Source organism: Hemitrygon akajei, chromosome 2 (genome assembly GCF_048418815.1).
Source record: "Hemitrygon akajei chromosome 2, sHemAka1.3, whole genome shotgun sequence".
Lineage (NCBI taxonomy): Eukaryota > Metazoa > Chordata > Chondrichthyes > Myliobatiformes > Dasyatidae > Hemitrygon > Hemitrygon akajei.
Window position 1 is genome coordinate 62,403,341 of NC_133125.1, and position 24,913 is coordinate 62,428,253.

General features: G+C 39.5%; 1 protein-coding gene across 5 annotated transcripts in view; it reads right to left on the reverse strand.

Annotated features, from left to right (window-relative positions):
• The window catches only part of fsd1l (fibronectin type III and SPRY domain containing 1-like), a 74,726-nt gene that overhangs the window by 31,541 nt on the left and 18,272 nt on the right, over positions 1-24,913 (reverse strand). For all 5 annotated transcript variants that reach the window (XM_073023876.1, XM_073023867.1, XM_073023858.1 and 2 more), the window contains exons 3-6: positions 24,010-24,141; positions 21,912-22,013; positions 7,305-7,327; positions 3,283-3,404 (exon numbers count right to left, since the gene is read on the reverse strand). In XM_073023876.1, coding sequence (XP_072879977.1) covers positions 3,283-3,404; positions 7,305-7,327; positions 21,912-22,013; positions 24,010-24,141 — 379 coding nt within the window. The remainder of the gene's footprint in view (positions 1-3,282; positions 3,405-7,304; positions 7,328-21,911; positions 22,014-24,009; positions 24,142-24,913) is intronic.

Consider the following 24,913-nt stretch of genomic DNA (forward strand, 5'->3'; position numbering starts at 1 on the left):
AAAAATAAGAAATTGAAGTACAGGTGGCCTAATAATTTGTCAGCAAGATGCTAGAATCCATTGTTCAGAAACTGCGTCAAAACTTGAAAAATTATAGTTTTTTAAGTGATCACCATATTTGACGAATCCAAATGTTTAAGAATGTATTCACCAGAGTAAGTAAGGAAACCAGAATACATAAACATGAATTTTCAAAAGGTATTTGATAGAGTATCACATAAAATATAGTCGGACAAAAAAAAGATCCAAGTCCCCAAGTCCATGAACAGTCTGCAATCGAACATGATACAGCTTGTCTCCTGCCAAGTGAATCCTGGAGAGTACACCAGCATGGACACCGTGCCATGCCATCTCTGACATTTCTCTCCTGGACAGCTGAGAAAAGTTGCCACTGCGGCTTAGGCCTAGCCCTCAGACTGCTGCCACGCAGCCACTGATAAACTAGTGAACTGGTCTTGCACTCAATCAAAACTGCACATCAAGTTCACGCACCATCTCCAACACCTCTCTGTTGCAGGTAGCAACAGTCCTCACCAAGTCCAGCTCCTTCAGTCTCTGTCAACAAGCAACTTGCTTATTGGGTAGACCTACAGCAACATACTGGACATACTAAATCAAAAGTTGCAGATGAACCAGAAGATTTGTAGTCTGCTGAGGGCTAGATCTGTGGGATTCAAGACTAGGGATCCAAAACTATACATGAAGTCCAGGTAAGACATGTTTTAAGGGGAAAAAAACAATTCTGAATGAGGTGGAATCAGATGCATGTACTTCTAGCAGGGTTTGCAGGCCCAACACATTGAATGTAATTACAAAGGTGGCACAACAGCGACTATATTTTATTAAGAGTTTGAGAAGAATTGGTATAGCACCAAAGATACTCGCAATTTCTACAGATGTACTGTGAAGAGCGTTCTAACTGGTCACATCACCATTTAGTATGGAGGGGCCACTGTGCAGAATTGGAAAAAAAAACTGCAGAGATGTAAATTCTCCCAGCTCCATCAAGGGCACTAGCTCCTCAGCATTCAGGAACATTTCTGTCATATATTATGGAATTCACAGATTACGATGATGCATGCTCACATGGCCTCAACAATTCACTTGATTCATACTTAACTTATTTTCTCAGGATAGAATGGACACAGATCTAAAAAATGCCCGCTTAATACAATATCAAAGTTTATTTCTTCTCAAGATTTCAATGAACAATTGCACAAACTAAGCAAACCAATACGCAACTACTGGGTGTCACGGTAGTGTAGCAGATAGTGCAACACCATCACAGCTCAGGGCAGAGTTTGGAGTTCAGTGGAATGCATGGGATTTCTCCGGGTGCTCCGGTTTCCTCCCACAGTCAAAAGTAGTACTGGGTAGGTTAAATGATCTTTGTAAATTGTCCCTGGATTACATTAGCGTTAAATCGGGGTTGTCAGGGGTTGCTGGGTGGCGCGGCTCAAAGGTCCAGAAGCACCTGCTCCATGCTGCATCTCTAAATAAAAAGTAAACAAGCATTTGCAGTTGGATAGTATTTGTGGAAATACATTATAGGTCATAGAGTTATAGAACGCCCTAGTACAGAAACAGGCCCTGCTGCCTATCTAGTCTGTGCCAAACTATTATTTTGCCTATCACTTCGACCTGCACCTGGACCACAGCTTTCCATACCCCTACCATCAAAATCTCTCTCAAATGTTGAAAGCAAACCCACATCCACCACACTGGCCACTTGTTCTACACTTTCACCACCCTCTGAGTGAAGTTTCCCCCTCGTGTTCCCTTTAAACATTTCAACTTTCAACCTTAGCCTACAACCTCTAGTTTTAGTCTCATCCAATCTCAGTGGAAGAAACCTGCTTGCATATACTCTATAATTCTGTATACTTCTATCAAATCTTCCCTCATTCTCTTATGCTCTATGGAGAAATTACTTAACCTACTCAACCTTTCCCTATAACTCAGGTCGGCAAGTCCCGACAACAACCTTGTAAATTTTCTCTGCTCTTTCAATCTTATTGATACTTTCCTGCAGGTAGCTGACCAAACCTGCACACAAAACTCCATGCAACACACACAAAATGCTGGTGGAATGCAGCAGGCTAGGCTGCTAGATAGGAAGAAGTACAGTCGACGTTTCAGGCCGAGACCCTTTGTCAGGACTCACCAACATTCTATACAACTTCAACATAACATCCTAACTCTTGTACTTAATACTTTGATTTATGAAGGCCAATACTGCTAAAAGCTCTCTTTTCGACCCTGTCCACCTGTGACAGGCACCTCTTTCAGCAAATTATGGATTGGTATTTCCAGATCCCCCTGTTCTACCACAATCCTCAGTGCCTTATTGTTCACCATGTACATCCTACCCTAGTTCATCATCCCATAGTGCAACACCTCACACTCGTCTTCATTAAATTCCATCTGTCATTTTCAGCTCATTTTCCCTGCTGCTCCAGATCCCACTGCAACTTCTGATAACCTTCCTTGCTGTCCATCATACACCCAATCTTGCTGTCATCCGCAAATTTGCTGCTCCAGTTTACCACATTATCATCCAGATCATTTATATAGATGACAAACAACAACTGACTCAGCACTGATCCTTGTGGCAGACCACATGTTAATGGCCTCCAATCAGAGACACAACCATCTACTAACACTCTCTGGCTTCTCATGCAAAGCCAATGTCGAATCCAATTTACCTACTCATCCTGAATGCCAAGCAACTTCTTGGTCAACCTCCCATACAGGATCTTGTCAAAAATGCATAACATTTTCAAAAATTTACAAAGGTTTCAAAAAACTTGGCATACTTCACTTCTGGAGATACAATTTTTCCGCAGGAATGGCTCTAAAAGAGAATGGAAGCTGCCTAAAACTGTAGCACTGACAACAACCTAAGGAAAAATCTTATTTTCTGTAGCAGTCATTAAGAAATCATTTATGAAGATGAGATGGAAGTTTTATGTTCTCTGTGAACCCTGCCCCCACAAGGAGAGAAGCAAAAAAAAAACACACACACACCAAAGAGCTACATATAACTCCATGGGCTAGACATGGAATGAAGCAGTTGGAATTATTTGGACGAAAGTCTGAACAGCTCAATAATTTATACTAGTGACCTTGTTTCTATCATTGGTTGAGCAAGAAATCTACTGTAAAGCAAAACTTAATTTAATGCCGATAATCGCAATAGTTTGCATATTTACATTAATGGAAATAGCACCATATAATCAATATTATGATCCATTTTGGTAGGCAAATAAATCAAATTCTTACCTGGTAAAAATTTTAGTGATTTTAGCATTTGTTTTTCCTGGGAGAAATCAACCATCAAATGAGACATGTTGTCACTAATCTTTGGTTTCAAAGATAGTCGAAATGCAGGAGCCATTGTTACCCTAAGAAAATGTGAATTTTTTATGTTAATAAAAGTACAGGGTTCTTTTCTCTAGTAGGTTGAATGGATTTTAAAAAACCTAATCTAAGACGATTGAACTATTTTCACCATGCTCCTCTCAAACTTTTTCTCCAAACTATCTATCTCCCCACTCCACAACAACTAAATTGTAGGAAGATGATGATTCACACAGCTATCAGCAACCTTGCTGTTCAACAGTTTAAACTGTACCTCTCTGCATACTTCTATAGGTTGGAGAAATCTTATCCATTCTATAATTGGACACAGTGCTATTTCAATAAACCATCCAAGATGCAGTGGAACAATTAGGGCTGGTCCAATATTACAGATGCATTGATAGACACACTGAGTGAGCAGGACAGATGCTAAGATGCATACAGTACTGTTCAAAAGTCTTAGGCATCCTAGATTTTAAATGTCTTAGATATTTTTTCATTTTCTGCATCAATGTGTCAGTAGAAAAGAACAAATTTTAGATTTCCAAACATTTAATTTTCCAAAAAAATTTAAGTTAGAGAAAATTTTGTATTTCATTAAAGAAAGTAACAAATTGAATAATAGACCACTTTACAAATAAAAACCTGATACTTTGTAGGTATATAACTCAGTGCATAATTAAACAAAGATAACAAACAGGTGCTAATAATCTATGACATAATAAGCTGAATGAACTAAACTGCTTTAACTGAAACAGAAACTGGTGTAGAAGGAATAAAACTGGGTGAAGAACAATCCGACTAAAAGGTGAGGGTGTGGCAGATGTGAGTTTAACCTTCAAATCATTAATTCTTACACCATGGCATGAGTGAGTATAGCAACAAGTCACAAGGCGTTCATCCTGCATTAGCATGGTCTCTCCCAAGCAGAAATTTTGCAGCAGACAGGAGTTTCAAGTGTGCTGTTCAAGCTCTTCTAAAGCAGCACAAAGAAATGGGCAAGGCTGAAGACTAGAAACGCAGTGGTTGGCCATACAAACTGAGTTCAAACTGATGTCCCTTCTAAATCGGAAGTCCAGCACTGCTGTCAGTGCCGAACTCACAGAACGCACTGGAGCCCAAGTACACCTCTCTACAGTCCAGAGGAGTCTTGTCAGAAGTGACTTTCATGGAAGAGTTGCTGTGAAAAAGCCATTCCTCTGAAATGGAGACAAAGACAAGAGACTCCCTTGCATACAAAAACACGACAACTGGGGTGCTGAACAATGGCAGAGTCTGCTCTGGACTGAAGAGTTAAAATTTGAAATTTTTGGCTCAAACAGGAGACAATTTATCAGCAGAAAAGCTGGAGAGTGAAACACAGATGAGTGTCTGCAGCTAACAGTGAAGCACAGCGGAGATTCCTCCACAAATTTGGTGCTACATTTCTGCAAATAGACTTGTTAATATGGTTGGAATTAATGGATTCCTCAATGTTGAGAAGTACAAGCAGATTCTCTTCCATCATTCAATACCATCAGGGAGGCATCTGATTAGTCCCAACTTCATTCTGCAGCAGGAGAATGACCCCAAGCACACATCCAAGGGCAGAAAGAACTATCTTCAGCAAAAAAACAAGGAGTTCTGCAACAGAGGGTATTGCCTCCACAGAACCTGATCTTAACATCATTGTCTGCTGAAGAACTGTAGCAAGTTCTTAAGTTGCTTGAAACAACCTACCAGCCAATTTTCTTATGAAACTGCATAACAGTGTACCCAAGAAGAGATAATGCAGTTTTAAAGTCACTCAAATATGGAATTGATTTAGTTTTCTTTTTACTCTTTATAGTTTTTTGATATTTAGAAACTTTTCATTTGATTATTTTTGAAAGCATTTTTGCTGTACTGAACTTTTTTTTTACATGTACCCAAGACTTTTGCACTGTACTGTATATTAACACTAATACCCAAAAGCAAGTTCACTAGCTGAAGAAAGTTTAAAGAGATATACAAGTCAATGAGCTGGGAATCATGTTTGGTAGAACAGAACAATGCAACTTATAAATGCTGTCATTGATTTGAATATAAAAGTGTGTCTAGTAATCCCTGATCTACCAATCCCTGTATTCCTTTTATTCTTTTTTCTGTGATGCACTGTATGCATATTACTCTGTATCAATGCAATACCATCCTCAAATTTGGGAATAAAACAATGAGCATAATAGGATAGAATTTAGTCAAAAGTGATTTAGGTGCATCAGAAACTAGGGTCTAAAATCTGAATAAACAATGAAGCCATAAAGTACAATGTGGTGTGGTATGGTATTGGAGGAAAACCTTAAAGTCTGAAAGTTAACAAACAATGGTGAACAGTGAAATTAATAAATACTTCACTAATAACATTTAACCACCCTTAAAGCGATGAAACAGTTGCAACAATTGAGAAATTACATATTTAATCAAAGAAATTGCCTTTTGACTGTACTATAAACTCAAGGATTGGGCAATTTTAAGGTATTGATAAAGGGAAATAGGATTTGAGTAGTCTAGAAATATGCAAAAGATTACAAAAGGCTATATATATATATATATATATATATATACTGTATACAAAAAAGTACTTAGCTAAAGATATGTGGGTCTCTTACAAAGATAGGAGAAATTCCATTGGAGAATTAGAACAGAGTAAATGAGCTTAAAGAAATTAGCATTAGTTAACGTATTGAAATCACGGGACTGAACAGTGGTAAAAGGCATGACAGGCTGAATGTGAAGTGAAATAGGTGATGTAGCAAGCAATAGGAAGTTAACTGAAACATTAGCTTTTATTATACAAAGTTAGTAAATCTTGCTCCAATTATATAGGCCATACATACTGCCACTACCTCTGGAAAAGTGTATAGATTTGGTTTCCTTAATCAAAAGGGTATATCACTGTTATAGATGGAGTGCTGAGAAAAGTTACAGCAGGTTATTGTGTGAGACTGGGCACATGTTTCATAGTATTTAGAAGAATGAGATAAGATCTAAAATGAACATTCAAAATACTCGAGGTTAGCTAGGGTAGAAACAAGGATGATGCTCCCCCTAGCAAGGGCTCATCATCTCAAAACAAGGGCTTGACAATACAGAATAAAAATAGGAAATAATATTTCTTCACCTACCGCGCAGTGGATTTTTGTAAATATCTTCCTAAAAGTCTATGGTAGTTCAGTAGCCAAGTATATTCAAAATAGGTGGGATTTTTTGATTAAGGGAATTGAGAGACATGGGTTAGGCAGAAAAGTACACTAAAGTAAAATATCATCCATAACCTTACTGAATGGCAGAGAAGTCACAAAGAACTGAAAACCTCCCATTGCTGATTCTGTGTTCTAGTGCTTTCAACTTAAAATGATCAGAGCATTGATGAGTGGCTATTGGACAGATCAACCATAACAAAGATAGCTAATTAAAACTAAACCTGTATGAAAGCTTTTGCGTTTGAATTCAGTAGATAGTGGCTGAAAAGAATCAATGAGAACCCCCCCCCCCACACGCTAATCCAAAGCCAATGAAAGCAAGCAGCTAAATGGAAGGGAGCTGCAAAATAGTTATCTACATAACAAAGTACCAATAAACCAAATCTTCTGCAATTACCATTTCAAGTCCTGCATTGCATACACCAGTGTTGGAGAATTGTTATTCTATGCATCAGGTATTATTTCCCAGCTCAATAACTTGCCACCAGTGGCAAACTCCTTAAATAGAGAGCCTGCATGTTTAAATAAGTGAAAATTATTTAGGATATTTTTCTTACTTTCACATGTAAAGGTATTCCCTCTCTTTACTATGAATAGAAAAAAACATGGAAATGCTATTCTCATTCCTCTACATTTTCTCAATCTTGACATTAAAGTTATAATATACCACACACATACATTATTGAAATATTTCTACAGAAGATAAATAAGTTTTTTTTTTACCTATCTTTGATCTGCTTGGCAGCCTTGGAGTGAAAAAGGAAGAGGAAAAGAGGATGTTAGTTCCACTCATGCAAGTTGACCGAAACATCATGCTGAAGGGCAAGAGGTAAAAGTATAAAAGAAAGGTACAATTTTATTCCAGAAAATCAAGGCTTTCTTCAATAAACAGTGACATTTTGTATTAATATAACATTGCAAGGAGATTACAGCATAAGCATTGTTGCAGCAGTTAGTGGATTAGAGCTGCAGTTACCAAAGTTATTTTCATAAGCGCAAAAGCACATAAAATTTCCAGTTATTCAAGCAACATATCAACTGTAGGGAAAATACTTTTTGACTAAGACTTTGAAAAACAGATTCAAAAGTACAGAGGTTCAGAGATATTTAAATGAACACTACACTTGTCCCAATTTTAAAAAGTTAACAGGTAATTAATTCAAAAATATGACAACACCAGCATCACATTGTATTGGCCAAAACTCATGCAGTTGTACCTTGTATCTTCCAAAGAGAATTAGAATTGGTTTATTATTGTCAAAGGTCCTGAGAAACAATGAAAAACTTGTCTTGCATACCATTCATGCACATTATTACACAGTGCATCCAGGTAGCAAAATAACAATGCAGAGTAAAGTACAACAGCTCCAGAGATAATACAAAGGAAGAAAATGCTTGCAAAACATGTTATTGTGAACTTTATACTGAAGTACCAATAGGCCATAAAGGATATTTAAAGCCAATTGTCAAAAAACAGCCTCCAAGAATTGAAAACGATGATGTACCAGCCTTTGTTTGCACGATTTCGCATTTGAGTCCAGTTAGTTTAAAAGCCCAAAACAAGGTCAAATTTACTTTTTCACAGCACAACTCCAAATCCAAAACAACACACAAAAAATTCTGGAGGAACTTAGGTCAGGCAGTTTCTACGAAGAGAAATAAACAGTTGAAGTTTGTGGCTGAGGCCTGATAATGACCATGTTTAGGATTACTGAAATTATTTACCATGGCAGACATCTTCTTAAGGCCATGTAAATATGCCAAATAACTAGCTATGTATAGCACTTACATTTTTAACATCAGAATAATTTTCAGATAGTGGAAAAGTTTCAGCACAAATAACTGCTACCCTCACTAAGTACAGTGTTTCAAGTTTTACAACTTAGGTGTCATTAAGTTGTAATGAACCAACTACTAGAATTTACAGTTACAGTGCACTTTTGGAAGGCAATAATGGCATGTACGGATGTCCACCCTAATTTATTAGATCTTTCAGTTCATTCCCTGAAGAGGTACATATTCAAATACCCTTGATATTGGGCAAGAAAAAGTAAAGGGCCTGAAATAGGTCGGTCACAGCAACTTAATATGAAGCACATATTTCATCAAACCAAAAGCAATGCAATTCTTTTGGAGAAACCATATTCCCAACATCACAACAGTGTTTACACTTCAGAAACACCATCAGATAGGAAGCATACTTGTATATCCCAGCTGGAATGAACCTGTTCGAAATGAACCTAAACAATGTAAGCATTTCTTTTTCCATGATAACTGGTAAATGTGAAATTCTATTCAAACTTTGCATCTAAAGTTGAGTATTTCTATGACATACAAATTAAATGTTTAACAATAGTTAGCCATTCTATAAATCCAAATACAACTCAATTCATCAAGATCCAGCAAACATTGCTGCTTTTGCCTAGCTTAATATCATAAACAATTGTCATTAAAGACTATCCCTGCAAATCTCTTTTAACTTTACTGGGGTGATCCTTTTTTCTTCCCCACCATGAGACTCACTTAAGAAGCCTTTCATTTATAAGACGACTTTCTCTACTACCTCTGAGGCACCAAAAACAAGGTGACTCATGCGAGCACCTCTGATGGAAACCATCAAATGCTCCCATTTCTGTCTGCTACAGCTGAGGACGACAACTACATCCATGGTCAACACACACAAAATGCTGGAGGAACTCAGCAGGCCAGGCAGCAGCTATGGAAAAAAGTACAATTGACGTTTTGGGCTGAAACCCTTCGGCAGTCCTGGAGGAAAAAAGATGAGGAGATTTGTAAGTTGGGGGGGGAGGGGAGAGAGAAACGCAAGGCGATAGGTGAAACTTGGAGGGGGAGGGAAGTAGCAAAGAGCTAGGAAGTTGATTAGTGAAAAGAGACAGCAGGCTATGGAAGAAAGAAGAAAGGGGTGGAGGGGGGAGCACCAGAAGGAGGTGATGGAGATAATATGACAGAAGGACAAGGGGATGGGAAATGGTTGGGGGGGGGGGGGTGAAGATATTACAGGAAGTTTGAGAAATCAATGTTCATGGCATCAGGTTGAAGGCTACCCAAATGGAATATGTGTTGTTCCTCCAAGCTAAGTTTAGCCTTATCCGAACAGTGGAGGAGGCCATGGATGGACAGATCAGAATGGGAACGGGAAGTGGAATTAAAATGGGTGGCCACTGGGAGATTCCACTTGTTCTGGCAGATGGAGCACAGTTGCTCGGCGAAGTGGTCTCCCAATCTACGCCGGGTCTCAATGATATATAGGAGGCCATACCAGGAACGACTATTTGGGGCCCTGAATGGTAGTGAGGGAGGAGGTATAGGGGCAGGTGAAGCACATATTCCGTTTGCATTGCCAACCTACTGGAGGGTGTATTCAAGGATATTTTCGACCTCTCACTGCCACGGTCAGAAGTTTCCATCTGCTTCAAAAGGGCAACAAATATACCAATGCTCAAGAAGAGTACTGTGAGCTGCCTTAATGACTTATCGTCCAATAGCACTCACATCTATGGTGATGAAATACTTCGAGGGGATGGTCATGGCTAGACTGAACTCCTGCCTCAGCAAAGACATGGACCCACTGTAATTTGCCTACCACCACAATACATCTATGGAAGATGCAATCTTAAGGGCTCTTCACATGGCCTTAGATCTCTTGGACAATACAAACACCTATGTCAGGATGTTGTTTATTGACCATAGCTCAGTGTTTAACACCATCATTCCTACAGTCCTGATCGATAAGCTACAGAACCTGGCCTTCTGTACTTCCCTCTGCAATTGGATCCTCGTCTTCCTAACTGGAAGACCACAATCAGTGCGGATTGGTAATAATATCTTCTCCTCACTGTCAATCAACACTGGCGCACCTCAGGGATGTATGCTTAGCCCACTGCTCTACTCTCTCTATACCCATGACTGTGAGGCTAGCTCAAATGCCATCTATAAACTTGCTGATGTTACCACCAGCAAATCTCAGATGGAGACAAGAGGGCATACTGGAGAGAGATATACCAGCTAGTTGAGTGGTGTCAGAGCAACAATCTGGCACTCAACATCAGTAAGACCAAAGAGCTGATTGTGGACTTCAGAAAGGGTAGGACAAGGAAACACAAACCAATCCTCAGAGGGATCAGAAGTGGAAAGTGAGCAATTTCAAGCTCCTGGGTGTCAAGATCTCCGAGGATCTAACCTGGTTTCAACATATCGATGCATCTATAAAGAAGGCAAGTCAGTGGCTATATTAAGAGTTTGAGAAGATTTGGTACGTCACCTAAAACACTCAAAAACTTCTACAGAAGTGCCATGGAGAGCATTCACTGTCTGGTATGGGGGGGTGGAGGAGAGGGGCTACCGCACACGATTGAAACAAGCTACAGAAAGTTGTAAAGTTAGTCACCTCCATCTTTGATACTAGCCTCTGTATTACCCAAGACATCTTAAAGGTGGATCAGAAAGGTGGCATCCATTATTAAGGACCCCCTTCACCGAGGACATGCCCTTTTCTCATTTTACCGTCAGGAAGGAGGTACTGAAGCCTGAAGGAACACACGCAGTGTTTCATGAACAGCTTTTTCCCCCCACCATCCAATTCCCAAATGGACACTGAACCCATAAACTCTTCTTCACTGTTTTTTAAAAAATTATTTCTGTTTTTGCACTATTTTTAATTTGAGTATTTAATGCACATACGTATTCTTACTGTAATTGATTAATTTATTTTTCTATTTTATCATGTATTGCATTGTACTGCTGCCGCTATTTCAGAACATATGCCGGTGATGTTAAACTCGATTCTGAAAATAATGGAAAGCAACTTTACAGGGAAGGCAGGCAGGCATCAGTGTTGAAATTCATTTCTACCTCCAGAGTACACGTAAAAACTTTGAGCAATTCGGGAAACAACTTAAGATCATGAACTCAAACCCAGCAATAAGCTCACAGCCTACACAACAGCAATAATTTGTGCCCTTTTGAGACACTGACAACATGCACACACTTCAAAGAAATGCAGAAGTGACTCTAATACTGTCTCAGTAAAATCTTCCAAACCCATCGGGATGGAACAAGTAATTTTAGCACTGATGTTATGATCACAATGAACCTGCTCTAGACCTCGACACACCTGATTTCAGATTTCCAAATGAGTAATTAAAGATTTCATCATGGCAAAGGATATCCAGGGGCTCGAAAAATAAAAGTTGAGGATGTACTAAAAGAATGAAAAAAAATATAACATGTATTTAGACTCATGCAAATTTATTGTCCTGTCAACCTAGAGCATATATGTCAAACTCAAGGCCCGCGGGCCAAATCCGGCCCACGGTGGAATTATCTTTGGCCCGCGAGATAATATCTAATTACTATTAAAGCTGGCCCCAGTAATCGAAGTGCCTATGGCGTATGATATGGCTAATGCTGAGTTTATTCAGGTACCAGGTTTTCAGGGTTTTTAGTGTTTACTCGGCAGTCTTCTTCATAAGAAACGGAATTTGTAAAGTGAAACACTTTGTAGTTATAGCAGAGACTGAGACACATGAGAGCAGGCTGAAAAAACGGAGGCAACGAAAGCTGCGTTCGCACGCGTCCGACTGATCCGGCCCGCATGAAGCTGCATTTTGCTCAATCCGGCCCGTGACCTAAAATGAGTTTGACACCCCTGACCTAGAGCAACAGCACCCAAGAAAGGGACTAGTAGCTCAAGTTTTTATACAGTGGGAACTAAGTAACCCTTCCTCAGCTATGGATGGAAATATCAATCAAATCTCTGGAGCTTAACTTGATCTCACAACCTTCTCAAGTCAAATCAAGTCAACTTTTATTGTCATTTCGACCATTACTGCTGGTACAGTGCATAGTAAAAATGAGACAATGTTTTTCAGGACCATGGTGTTACATGACACAGTACAAAAAACTAGACTGAACTACGTAATTAAAAAAAACACAACACAGAGAAAGCTACACTAGACTACAGACCTACACTGGACTGCATAAAGTGCACAAAAACAGTACCGGCATTACAATAAATAATAAACAGGACAGTAGGGCAAGGTGTCAGTCCAGGCTTTGGGTATTGAGGAGTCTGATAGCTTCTGCTAGTGCTACCAAGTACACCTTTATAGCTAAGCTTTGATTTCAATTTGTCCAAGTTGGATTTCATCTCAATAAAATTGTCCGTTCTGCAAATGACCAGATTTTAACCCCACTTATGAAAAACCTATCCTATCATTATTCTAAACATTATACTAACTGTTTTTGGGATATTCTCTCATGTTATTCTTTTCCCACTTGGTTCTAGGCAGTAAGTCAGCTCAGACTCTGCTCTGTGAACTTCTATTTGCCAAGAACATACTGATCAATAAAGTTCTCTTGAAATCATTTCAGAAATTCCTCCCCTTCTTTGCTCCTTATGAAATTGCTAAAGCAGTCTTTACCAAGATACTGATATTCCTCTATTTTCAGAGGTTTTGTGCTTGGAAAACATTTCATTAAATAAAAATTTCCACATGCAAATGTTTCTGATATAGCCAGTGTAAAAAATACTTGCTTAAAAAGTTTGTGTGTTTGGCAAGGTAAGTGGGTGAGTAGTCCTATTTTTCCTTGTTTCATTCCAGTAGAATTAGGTAGCATGTCTGCAGGGTTAGTGCTTTGTTCAGGGTGTCAGATGTGGGAATCCTAGGAGACCTCCAGCCTCCCTGATGGCCACATCTGCGCCAGGTGCACCGAGATGCAGCTCCTCAGAGACCGTGTTAGGGATCTGGAGCTGCAGCTTGATGACCTACTGCTTATTAGGGTAAGTGAAGAGGTGATAGACAGGAGCTACAGGGAGGTAGTCATCCCTCGGCTACATGGGTCAGAAAACTGGGTGACTGTCAGGAGAGGGAAGGGAAATGCCCGGATAGTGGAGAGCACCCCTGTGGCTGCCCCCCTCAGCAACAAGTTTATCGTTTTGGATACTGTTGAGGGGGATGACCTGACAGAGGATGGCCACAGTGACCAGGTCTCTGGCACTGAGCCTGGTGCTGTTGTGCAAGAGGGTGAAGAGGAATGCAGTAGTCATAGGGGATTCCATAGTCAGGGGAACAGACAGGAGATTCTGTGAGCCTGATAGAGATACCCGCAAGGTGTGTTGCCTCCCAGGTGCCAGGGTACGGGATGTCTTGGATCGGGTCCAGAATATTCTGAAGGGAGAGGGCGAGCAGCCAGCTGTCTTGGTACATGTTGGTACCAATGACCTAGATAGGAAAAGGGAGGAGGTCTTGAAGAGAGATTTCTGGGAGTTAGGAAGGAAGCTGAGAAGCAGGACCTCCAGGGTAGTAATCTCAGGATTGCTACCTGTGCCATCTGCTAGCGAGGGCAAGAATAGTAGGATCAGGCAGATGAATGCATGGCTGAGAGACTGGTGCAGGGGGCAGGGCTTCAGATTCTTGGATCATTGGGATCTCTTCTGGGGGAAGTATGACCTGTTCATAAAGGATGGGTTACACCTGAATCAGAAGGGGACCAATATCCTGGCGGGAAAGTTTAATAGAGCTGTTAGGGAGGGTTTAAATAATTTGGCAGGGGGATGGGAACCGGAATGATAGAGCGGAGGAGGGGGAAAACACAAATAAATCTAAGATAGTGATCAGTAAAGATGTCAGGAAGGACAGGCAGGTAATGGGGCAAATTTGCAGCCATTGGGATGAGTTGAAGTGCAATCAAAGCAAAAAGTACCAAATACTGGACTTAAGGTGTTATACTTAAATGCACGCAGCATAAGGAATAAGGTGGATGACCTTGTCGTACAGCTACAGATTGGCAGGTATGATGCTGTGGCCATCACTGAGACGTGGCTAAAGGATGCATGTCTCTGGGAGTTGAACGTCCAAGGATACATGTTGTATTGGAAGGATGGGCAGGTAGGTAGAGAGGGTGGCAAGGCTTTATTGGTAAGAAATAATATTAAATCATTAGAAAGAGGTGACATAGGATCGGAAGCTGCAGAATCTTTATGGGTTGAGCTAAGAAATCGCAGGGGTAAAAGGACCCTGTGGCAGATATATACAGGCCTCCTTAACAGCTGCAGTGATGTGGACTACAAATTACAACAGGAAATTGAAAAGGCTTGCCAGAAGGGCAGTGTTATGATAATTGTGGGGGATTTTTAACATGCAAGTGGATTGGGAAAATCAGGTTGGCACTGGATCTCAAGAGAGAGAATTTGTAGAATGTCTATGAGATGGCTTTTTAGAACAGCTTGTTGTTGAGCCCACTAGGGGATCGGCTGTACTGGATTGGGTGTTGTGTAATGAACCAGAGGTGCTTAGAAAGATTGAGCTGAAGGAACCCTTAGAAGGCAGTGATCATAACATGATTGAGTTCACTGTGAAATTTGAGAAATAGAAGCCGAAATCCGATGTGTTGATATTTCAGTGGAGTAAAGGAAATTACAGTGGCATGAGAGAGGAACTGGCCAAAGTTGACTGGAAAGGGACACTAGCGGGAAGGACGGCAGAGCGGCAGTGGCTGGAGTTTATGCGAGAAGTGAGGAAGGTGCAAGACAGATATATTCCAAAAAAGAAGGAATTTTTGAATGGAAAAAGGATGCAACCGTGGCTGACAAGAGAAGTCAAAGCCTAAGTAAAAGCAAAGGAGAGGGCATACAAGGAAGCAAAAATTAGTGGGAAGACAGGGGATTGGGAAGTTTTTAAAAGCTTACAAAAGGAAATTAAGAAGGTCATTAAGAGGGAAAAGATGAACTATGAAAGGAAGCCAGCAAATAATATCAAAGAGGATACTAAAAGCTTTTCAAGTATATAAAGAGTAAAAGACAGGTGAGAGCAGATATAGGACCGATAGAAAATGATGCTGGAGAAATTGTAATGGGAGATAAGGAGATGGCAGAGGAACTGAACGAGTATTTTGCATCAGTCTTCACTGAGGAAGACATCAGCAGTATACCGGACACGCAAGGGTGTCAGGGAAGAGAAGTGTGCGCAGTCACAATTACGACAGAGGAAATACTCAGGAAGCTGAATAGTCTAAGGGTAGATATATCTCCCGGACCAGATGGAATGCACCCTCGTGTTCTGAAGGAAGTAGCTGTGGAGATTGTGGAGGCATTAGCAATGATCTTTCAAAAGTCAATGGATTCTGGCATGGTTCCCGAGAACTGGAAGATTGCAAATGTCACTCCGCTATTTAAAAAGGGGACAAGGAAGCAAAAAGGAAATTATAGACCTGTTAGCTTAACATTGGTGGTTGGGAAGTTGTTGGAGTCAATTGTCAATGATGGAGGTTACAGAGTACCTGGAGGCATATGACAAGATAGGCAGAACTCAGCATGGTTTCCTTAAAGGAAAATACTGCCTGACAAAACTATTGCAATTTTTTGAGGAAATTACAAGTAGACTAGACAAGGCTGATGCAGTGGATGTTGTGTATTTGGATTTTCAGAAGGCCTCTGACAAGGTGCCACACGAGGCTGCTAAACAAGAGCCCATGGAATTACGGGAAAGTTACATACGTGGATCGAGCGTTGGCTGATTGGCAGGAAACAGAGAGTGGGAATAAAGGGATCCCATTCCGTTTGGCTGCTGGTTACCAGTGGTGTTCCACAGAGATCCGTGTTGGGGCTGCTCCTTTTTATGTTGTATATCAACGATTTGGATAATGGAATAGATGGCTTTAAGTTTGCTGATGATACAAAGATAGGTGGAGGGGCCGGTAGTGCTGAAGAAACAGAGAGTCTGCAGAGACTTGGATAGATTGGGAGAATGGGCAAAGAAGTGGCAAATGAGATATAATGTTGGGAAGTGTATGGTCACGTACTTTGGCAGAAGAAATAAATGGGCAGACTATTACTTAAATGGGGAGAGAATTCAAAGTTCTTAGATGCATCGGGACTTGGGAGTCCTCGTGCAGGATACCCTTGAGGTTAACCTCCGGGTTGAGTGGGTGGTGAAGAAGGCGAATACAATGTTGGCATTAATTTCTAGAAGAATAGAATATAAGAGCAGAGTTGTGATGTTGAGGCTCTATAAGGCACTGGTAAGACCTCACTTGGAGTACTGTGTGCAGTTTTGGGCTCCTTATTTAAGAAAGGATATGCTGATGTTGGAGAGGGTTCAGAGAAGATTCACTAGAATGATTCTGGGAATGAGAGGGTTAACATATGAGGAACATTTGACCACTCTTGGACTGTACTCCTTGGAGTTTAGAAGAATGGGGGTGGGAACCTCATAGAAACATTTTGAATGTTAAAAGGCATGGACAGAGTGGATGTGGCTAAGTTGTTTCCCATGCTGGAGGAGTCTAGTACGAGAGGGCATGACTTAAGGATTGAAGAGTGCCCATTCAGAACAGAGATGTGACGAGATTTTTTTATCCAGAGGGTGATGAATCTGTGGAATTTGTTGCCACAGTGGCAGTGAGGCCATGTCATTGGGTGTACTTAAGGCAGAGATTGATAGGTATCTGAGTAGCCAGGGCATCAAAGGTTATGGTGAGATTGCAGGGGAGTGGGACTAAATGGGGAATTGGATCAGCTCATGATAAAATGGCAGAGCAGACTCGATGGGCCAAATGTCCGACTTCTGCTCATTTGTCTTATGGTCTAGTTACAACTTAGAACTTGAGAATTTTGAACAAAAATTTAGAGCTCGAGAATTAAAAACGATGGAAACAAATAAATCAGGGTGTAATTAATAGTAAAATAGGGTAGACATGGGGACCACAGAGCCTTTGAGGAACTCAAGTGAAACCAAAATAACCTTAACAGGTCTTGATAGGATGGAGAGACCCTTGTGCAAGAACACAGAACTCAAGAGTCTATCTTTTCCTACAGACAATATGGAATTTCCTACCAATGCCATCTGTCTTTAGCTCTCTTATTACTCAAAGCTGATGGATGCAGAAACTTCTTTGTAGCAGAGAAGTGGATGAAAGGTAACCACATAAAGGGAATGCAGAGTGAAGGTAGCAATCAGTGTTGCCATGATCTTAACATACTGTAGGCTAGGCCTGAGTCTACTACTGCTCTTAACTCAGTGGCTGTGCCAATGGAAGTGGTGCAAAGTGAAATAAGAGGCAGAGTTTTCATTGATGTTTAGAAAGAGGTAATGCTAGTGAATCTTTGTTGTGAGCTTGCACCAATGAAAGCAAGTTTCTTCTTATGGACAGATCTCTTCTTGAGCTGATAAAGCATTTTCTCTCATACAACCATACATCATGCTGGTATTATCATCTTTGAAGATAGCTTTAGCTTTCTTGGTATGGCTTCACTATGCCCTGCAAAGTAGTAATTCTTAGACATAGGAATCGAACCTGGGTCATATGCAGTAACAAGGAAGTAACTTTGGCAGGGGAAAAAATGCCAGCTAGAGATATTATTATTAAGACTGTCTCTTATCCAGATTCTTCCTTGCACATTATCATTCAATGAAGAGGGAAAGAAAATTACAGATACAGCAGTCAAACAAGGTTTCTTGATTTGCTGAATGGACTGAATTGCTGATTCAGAAATGGCAAAAGGTAGAGATGTGTTTCATGATAAACTCTTGGTGGTGCTTCTATGTGGTGGTTTTGTCAAACTCATGTTCCTCCGACCTTGAACACTGAATAGTCAAATGCCATCCACTTTATTTACCTAGGGAGTTCTCCCTCATAATCCTGACCACACTTTACACACCACTAGTTTCCAACTTCTTTGAAGAAAATGCTGCCCAATTACCACCAGCATATAACCTGTAGCACCCGAGGTCAGAACACTAGACCACTGTTATACCAAGATAAGGAATGCCTACTGTTCCATGCTCAGACCGTATTTCAATAAATCTGAATGCTTGGCTGTCCTTCTCCTACCCACATACAGGGAGAAGGAAAAGAGCAAAGCTCCAGAGATTAGGGTTATTAAGAGGTGATAGCAGAAGGCAGAGCAGCAGCTATGGAGTTGCTTTGAGTCAATGGACCGGGCTGTACTCAAGGACTCATCTGTGGATCTGAATGAATACATCATGATTGTAACAGATTTTATTAAAACAGTTGTAGATGAGGTTGTCCCCACAAAATCATTTGAAGTTCTCCAATTAGAAGCTCGGGATGAACCATGAGATCTGCAATCTGTTGAGAGCCAGATCAGAGGCATTCAAGTCTGGTGATTAAGAGGGTACACGAAGTCCAGGTATAACCTCCAGAAAGCCATCTCATTGCACAGTACTGTATTTGTCAATGTGGAGTGGAGAGCAAGTTGGTAACTCTGGCGGGAGCAATAAATTCCAAGGGTGGAGCACCATGGGAGGGGCGTGGGACAGGTGGCAGAAGGGGATTGCCATGGATTGCCGGGGGGTGGGGGGGGGGGGGGGGTGGGGTGCAGACACACCCAGCCCTGAAACAGCAGGCAAGGTCATTTGGTCATTTGATTCCAAACAACTGGTTTATTGACCATTACAGAATATCTCTCTGGTGCTTCCTGCCCTGCTTTCCACTTATCCCAACCATGATTTCCATCTCCCTGCCCCTTTTCCACCGTCTACAAAATACCCATATCAGAATCAGGTTTATCATCACTCACCTGTCATGAAATTTGTTTTGTTTTTGCGGCAACAGTTCAGTAGTACAATACATAAAATTACTACAGTAATGTGCAAAATTCTTAGGCACCATAGCTATATATAATATCCAACTGGGCATCCAACATGCCTATATTAGGAATTCAAAAGTGAATTATGTCAATTGCTGCAGTTTTTCTTTCCCAAAAGGTGTGTATTCCATTGGCTTGTGTAAACACAGTGCATTTCCAAGCAGTCATTAGTCAACAATACTTGTTGACACAGGTGCACCATCTGGCTTGCAACTAATGCTTATTCCCTTTGTCAATATAATATTCCTACTCCTCCTAACATTAAAGATTATTCATTGTGGAAGTACTTAGTAGAAGATACATACACTAAAGAATCAATGTTTTAGCAAAAATTTGTACATTGAACATTCGTATCACTAACTCTCGTTATCACTATTCTTTAGCTTTTACACAACAAATTTATTTTTACCTTCCTTAATATCTTTCCCTGTGATTGATAGGTCAATAGAATAGAGTCACAAGAGGCTACGCTGGAACCTGGAGCAACACACAAAATGATGGAGGAACTCAGCAGGTCAAACGGCACATGTGGAGGAAACTATCCATTTTCTGTCATACGTCGACGGTCCATTTCTTTCCATTGATTCTGCCTGACCTACTGAGCCTCTCCGCTATTTTGTGGTTGCTTTTCTAATGGATGAATTTGGACCCTTGATCATTCTAAGACGTCCTCTCTCAGCACTACAACATTCTCCTTAACCAATTCTGCCTGCTTTCTTACTTTTGCAAACACCTTGTGCAAACGTTTAAAGCTTAAGGGAGTTTTATTTAAACCAGGTATTCACCATTTAGCGGCAATATAAACCACGTGCTTAACTGAACCTGCAGCCTTTAAAGCTTGTTTAATTCACTGGAAGCTATTGAGAATCAAATTTTTCTACTTCAGGTAATGTACTCTTCATCTGTTTAAAAAAAGGCTCCAAAAATGAGGCCAGAGAATCGTAGGATGAACTATCTTTATTTTGACATCAAGAAAGCTTAAAACCACAGAACATTAATCTCTTGTGTTCTGACTTCTGACACCATGTTGTTTGTTATTGAGGGATAGTACAGAGCACACCAGGATGCCAGCCTTGCAGGACATTCAACTGAACTTTATTGACAACCCCACTTGTACAGTATGTGAAATCCTCCCATGTGGGAGGGCTAACTGGGTGGCATAGGAATAACACTATTAATTACCACTACAATCTCCTTTTTCACTGACCCAATATCTATCTCAGTCCTTTCAATTTCCTCACCCCAAGACAGACACACACTCTCCAATATGTTTGCACAACATATTTAACAGCTTTGTTAAGGACAGATTCTAACATGCTTTTATAATGTTTCTTCACTTTTAATTAATTATAGATAGGAAAATGCAGGTTTTGGATACATGATTTGCAGCACGTTTCTAAGCCATTAACAACATCTGATCTAAGTTAACAGAGCACTCATGGCCCAAATATTTTATTTGCTCTGTTAAGGGACTATCATTTACATATGAGAAACCCACACCAAAGCAGGCATACTCATCTGTTAAAGGCAGAAAAGTTAGCACAGAATTTGCATTATTATGGAACTGAAATTTAAGGGTTACCAGGTAAAAGGCTGTTTGCTATTGCAATGTTTGATCAAAGTAATCACAGAATTTCAAGTCAATGTGAAAGCATGTCATTATAGTATCTGCAATGTGCCACAAAACATTGACATTAGTACTTCAATGTGCTTTTCTTTTAAAAAATGTTTACCTTCCAAGCCAATACAAAATAAAACCCACACAATAGACTGAATATAGCTATCCCCAAGGTCACTTCTGCTCCAATTGCATACACCCTCCTGAATCCTTCGCTATTTGTTGATTATAGATTAACTACCTGACCAGAATTGCCAATCCACAGAATGGACTCTAATGACATGTCATATTTGGTCGGACTAGATCTCCGTTTTCTTCAGTACTTTATCCAGGTCAGTAGCAACAGTTAATTAGTCACCCAGCTGGGGAGTGGATAAGTGTAATCTTTCAAATTTACCTCTATGACATGAAGTGATTCTTGGAAAGGGAATGTAGTCCAAGAAAACACTACCCAAATCTGGACATAGGTTTTAAGTTTGCCTCATTGGCACAATCAAAAGACAATATCTACTCAGACCCTCAGAGCACTTGGAAGAGTAACATTGCCTGTGCCTGACAATGTTGCTGCTCAGATTCCATATTTTACAAATGTCACTGGGTTAGATCAGTTGGGGATAAAACACAAGTTGTCAGACTGGGGCCAGAGACAGAAAATAAACAATTTCTGTCAGTCATGCAAATCACAAGTAATTACACAAGAGCAGTCCTTAGTGAAATGGTTTACCTCATCCAGACATATATTAGGTTTACCACTAACTTTCCAGGTTGTAAACCAAACCAAGTGATGCACTATATGGTTAACTACAAGCAGGATCGGACTTTCCAGATCTTCAGAGCCCTAAAATGGATCAATGTGATCAGTTATCACCTTTGAAAAGGGCAAGGTGGAAATTTATTAGGAGTTTTGATCCTGGGTAGATGTAATTACATACCATGTGGTTTGCCGAAGAAAGCTTTGACATATTGAACCGGACACTCTTTAACTGACCTTAAAAAAATTCCACTTCAATAAAAAAAATCTTTTTAAAAAAAACTTTTGATAACATTCAGTATGTTCCCATTCATTTTCACAAACCCATACCTTAGTGAAAGCTTCAGTGTCATTTGTACTCAGGGTCCTATTTGCATATTCCAACAGCTCCTCAGAACCTTCCAATGCATTGTTGCATATAGTCAGTTCGTTCTGAAGTCAAAAAAATGATCAACAGGAATTAGACATCCATGCTCAATTAGACCACATATCACAATGTAAAGTTACATTTTTTCTACCCAAGAGAGCTTGATAAATTTCACACCTCATTCAAACACATGAATTTTGAATTTCAGCAGTGGATATAAACACAAAAAAACTCATTAAACAAATTGTTAAACTAAGTAGGCACATCTTTTATGAACTATTCATGTAATTCTGAAAACAAAGTTACTTTCATCTGAAATTATGCTCTTATACAAAATTAAAAGAAAAAAAGGTCATTCATGAATAAGATATAATATTAATTAGATCGATATAACCTTAACTATAACAGCAAGGAGGTAAGCACACAGAAAAGTCTTCATTGGCTTCACTTTTTAACCAGAGATTCACACAATGAATATTAGTCAAAGTTATCCAAAAAGGTAAGTGGAAGAACCCTTTGGATTGATAGCAGAGCTGCTTGGAAAGCTAATCAAACTTCAAGGGCTTAGCCACTGGTCGGCTGAAAATAGAGTACAGCATCATATAGAAACAAAGTAAAGCAGGATTTTGGAATTTATGCTTATCCATTGCTATTAAAACATCTTGGATAAGTTACAATTTCAAGCTTAATTAACAGGATGCCCAAAATTAACTTGGACCTCACCACTAACTACCAGCTTTACTATTAATTCTATCTTTGTTATCCAATCAATAACTATTTTCAAACCATCTTTTCTTGACTCTGTGCTGATTGTTTCATTAGAAAGTCCCTTTAATTCCAGCTTATTTCAGTTCATCTACTGCTGAAACTCTTACCATTGCCTTAGTTCCCTCCATATTTCATTATTCCAAAGCACTCTCACATTTTCCTTACTCCATAAATTTCAACTGGCTCATGTTTGCAGTTATTACTGGGAAGTCTAATTTCAAGTAATACTAATGACCCTAACACTGGTATGTTTGAGAAGTATTTAAATCTGGACCAAATACATTTTTCAAGACTACAAATGACAAACCTAAAAGATGCTGCATCTCAGAACCCTTCATTAAGAAATATTATTCTCTTTATTAGCATGGGAACAAGAATTGATGGAGGTTAACCACAGTCAAACTCCAATAATCTACTCTCCAGTCATTTGTAAATTCTGACAATTTGGCATCCGGTTCACCAGGTAACATTTTCTGTGCTCTCTTTCACCTCACTAAGACTCAGCTCCTGCACTTTCCTTTGACTCACTAGGGTTCTGATTCTTGCATATTACCAGGTTGACTGAAAAAATTATCAGAATCTGTAGCAAATTATAAGAAAATTAAATTACGAGCATGTGGTATTAACAGAAATACCCAGTTGTCCAGAAAATCCGCCAATATGGCATGCCGGATTACCTGTTTTATTATATACTGAAATAAAAAGACAAAATTCTTTCAACTCAGCAGGTCTGGCAGCATCTGTGGAAAGACAAGTTTCAGATCTTTGGCCCATTTCAAGTTCCACAGATGCTGCCATACCTTCTGAGCATTTCCATCATTTATCTTTTCAATTTCAGATTTCCAACATCTGCAGTTGTTATTTTCAGTAAGTATACTGGACTTGCCTGTACACATGAAAAAGTCTAATTAAAAAAATAGAACAGGTCAGAATGAAACCATCAGATGGTCCCTGATACTGCCAGAGTTGCTTGGTTGGACAGATGAACAGATAGCTTGGGAGATGGGGAGATCCTTCCACCATTTAAGTGGCAAGCTCATGAAGATTGTTAGTAGTTTAAAAAGAAAATGTGAACTTAGATATGCAACTTCCAATCCCAAGAGTAGCTAAATTAAGGGCAACATGATAAAATTTCTGAATTAACAGCCTGTTCAGGTAACAAAAGAATGAAGGTACAAGAAAAAGTAAAAATATTTAACTACATACACAGAAAACAAATTTCATTCTTGCAGTTAATTACAACAAACTAGGCAAAACACAAATGGAAACTTCAATATGAACCACGGCTCCTACCTGGAGTTCCTGACTCTTGTATGCTTGTTCTTGTTTAATTTTGTTAGTCATACTGTCCTTCATTTCATTTAGGGTGGCCTGGAGAGCACCAAATTCTTGTTCTAAGTCTAACAAAACCTTGGCAGTATTGACCTAGCATAAAATGGGAAATTAAGTCATCAGATCTTAATTATATAGTAAACAGACCAAGTTGCAATATTTTTGATTATTATAGAAATGGGAAGACTGAGTAATTTTTTTTTGAAATGTAGCACTTCTGGTATCTATCTAGCACTAAAGGTCTAAAACGTAGGTGAAAAGTTATTTTAAAAAGTTAGAAAGCCTAGCAGTAGCAGATGAAATACAATCAATTGCACATGCTAAATGCACTGCCTGGAATACAGAATCCACATAATGACAACACCAGTTAGGAATTCAGCTTTCACATGACAAGCTGTGCATTAAAAAATTCCGTTTGATATCTACAGTAAAGCAGACAATATAACACCTTGTTAGAAACTATTAACATTACTATAATGTCTTTAAAGGAGTTTATAATCCAAGTCTTTAATCTGAAATATTAATGAGCTCCTCTTTATAGATCTACCCAACTTGAGAAATTTTATTTTTAAATTTAAAGACATTACTATTATAGTTTTAAGTAATTAAGAAACATTTAAAAATACAGGCAAAGTTCTTTGAAGTACATAATTAGTAAGCATAAGTACTTGGTTTTTAAATTCAGGAGCAATAAAAGAACTAAAAATATCATTCTAGAATTTTGTAAATCATTGGCTGTACCTGAGCTCAAGTCTGTGGATTGCTCTAGCTATAGGATTTCAGAAAGGACATGAAAGGTCTCAAAATTACAAAGGAAGATCACAGAGATTACCAACTATACACTACTTCGTTTACACAAAGATTT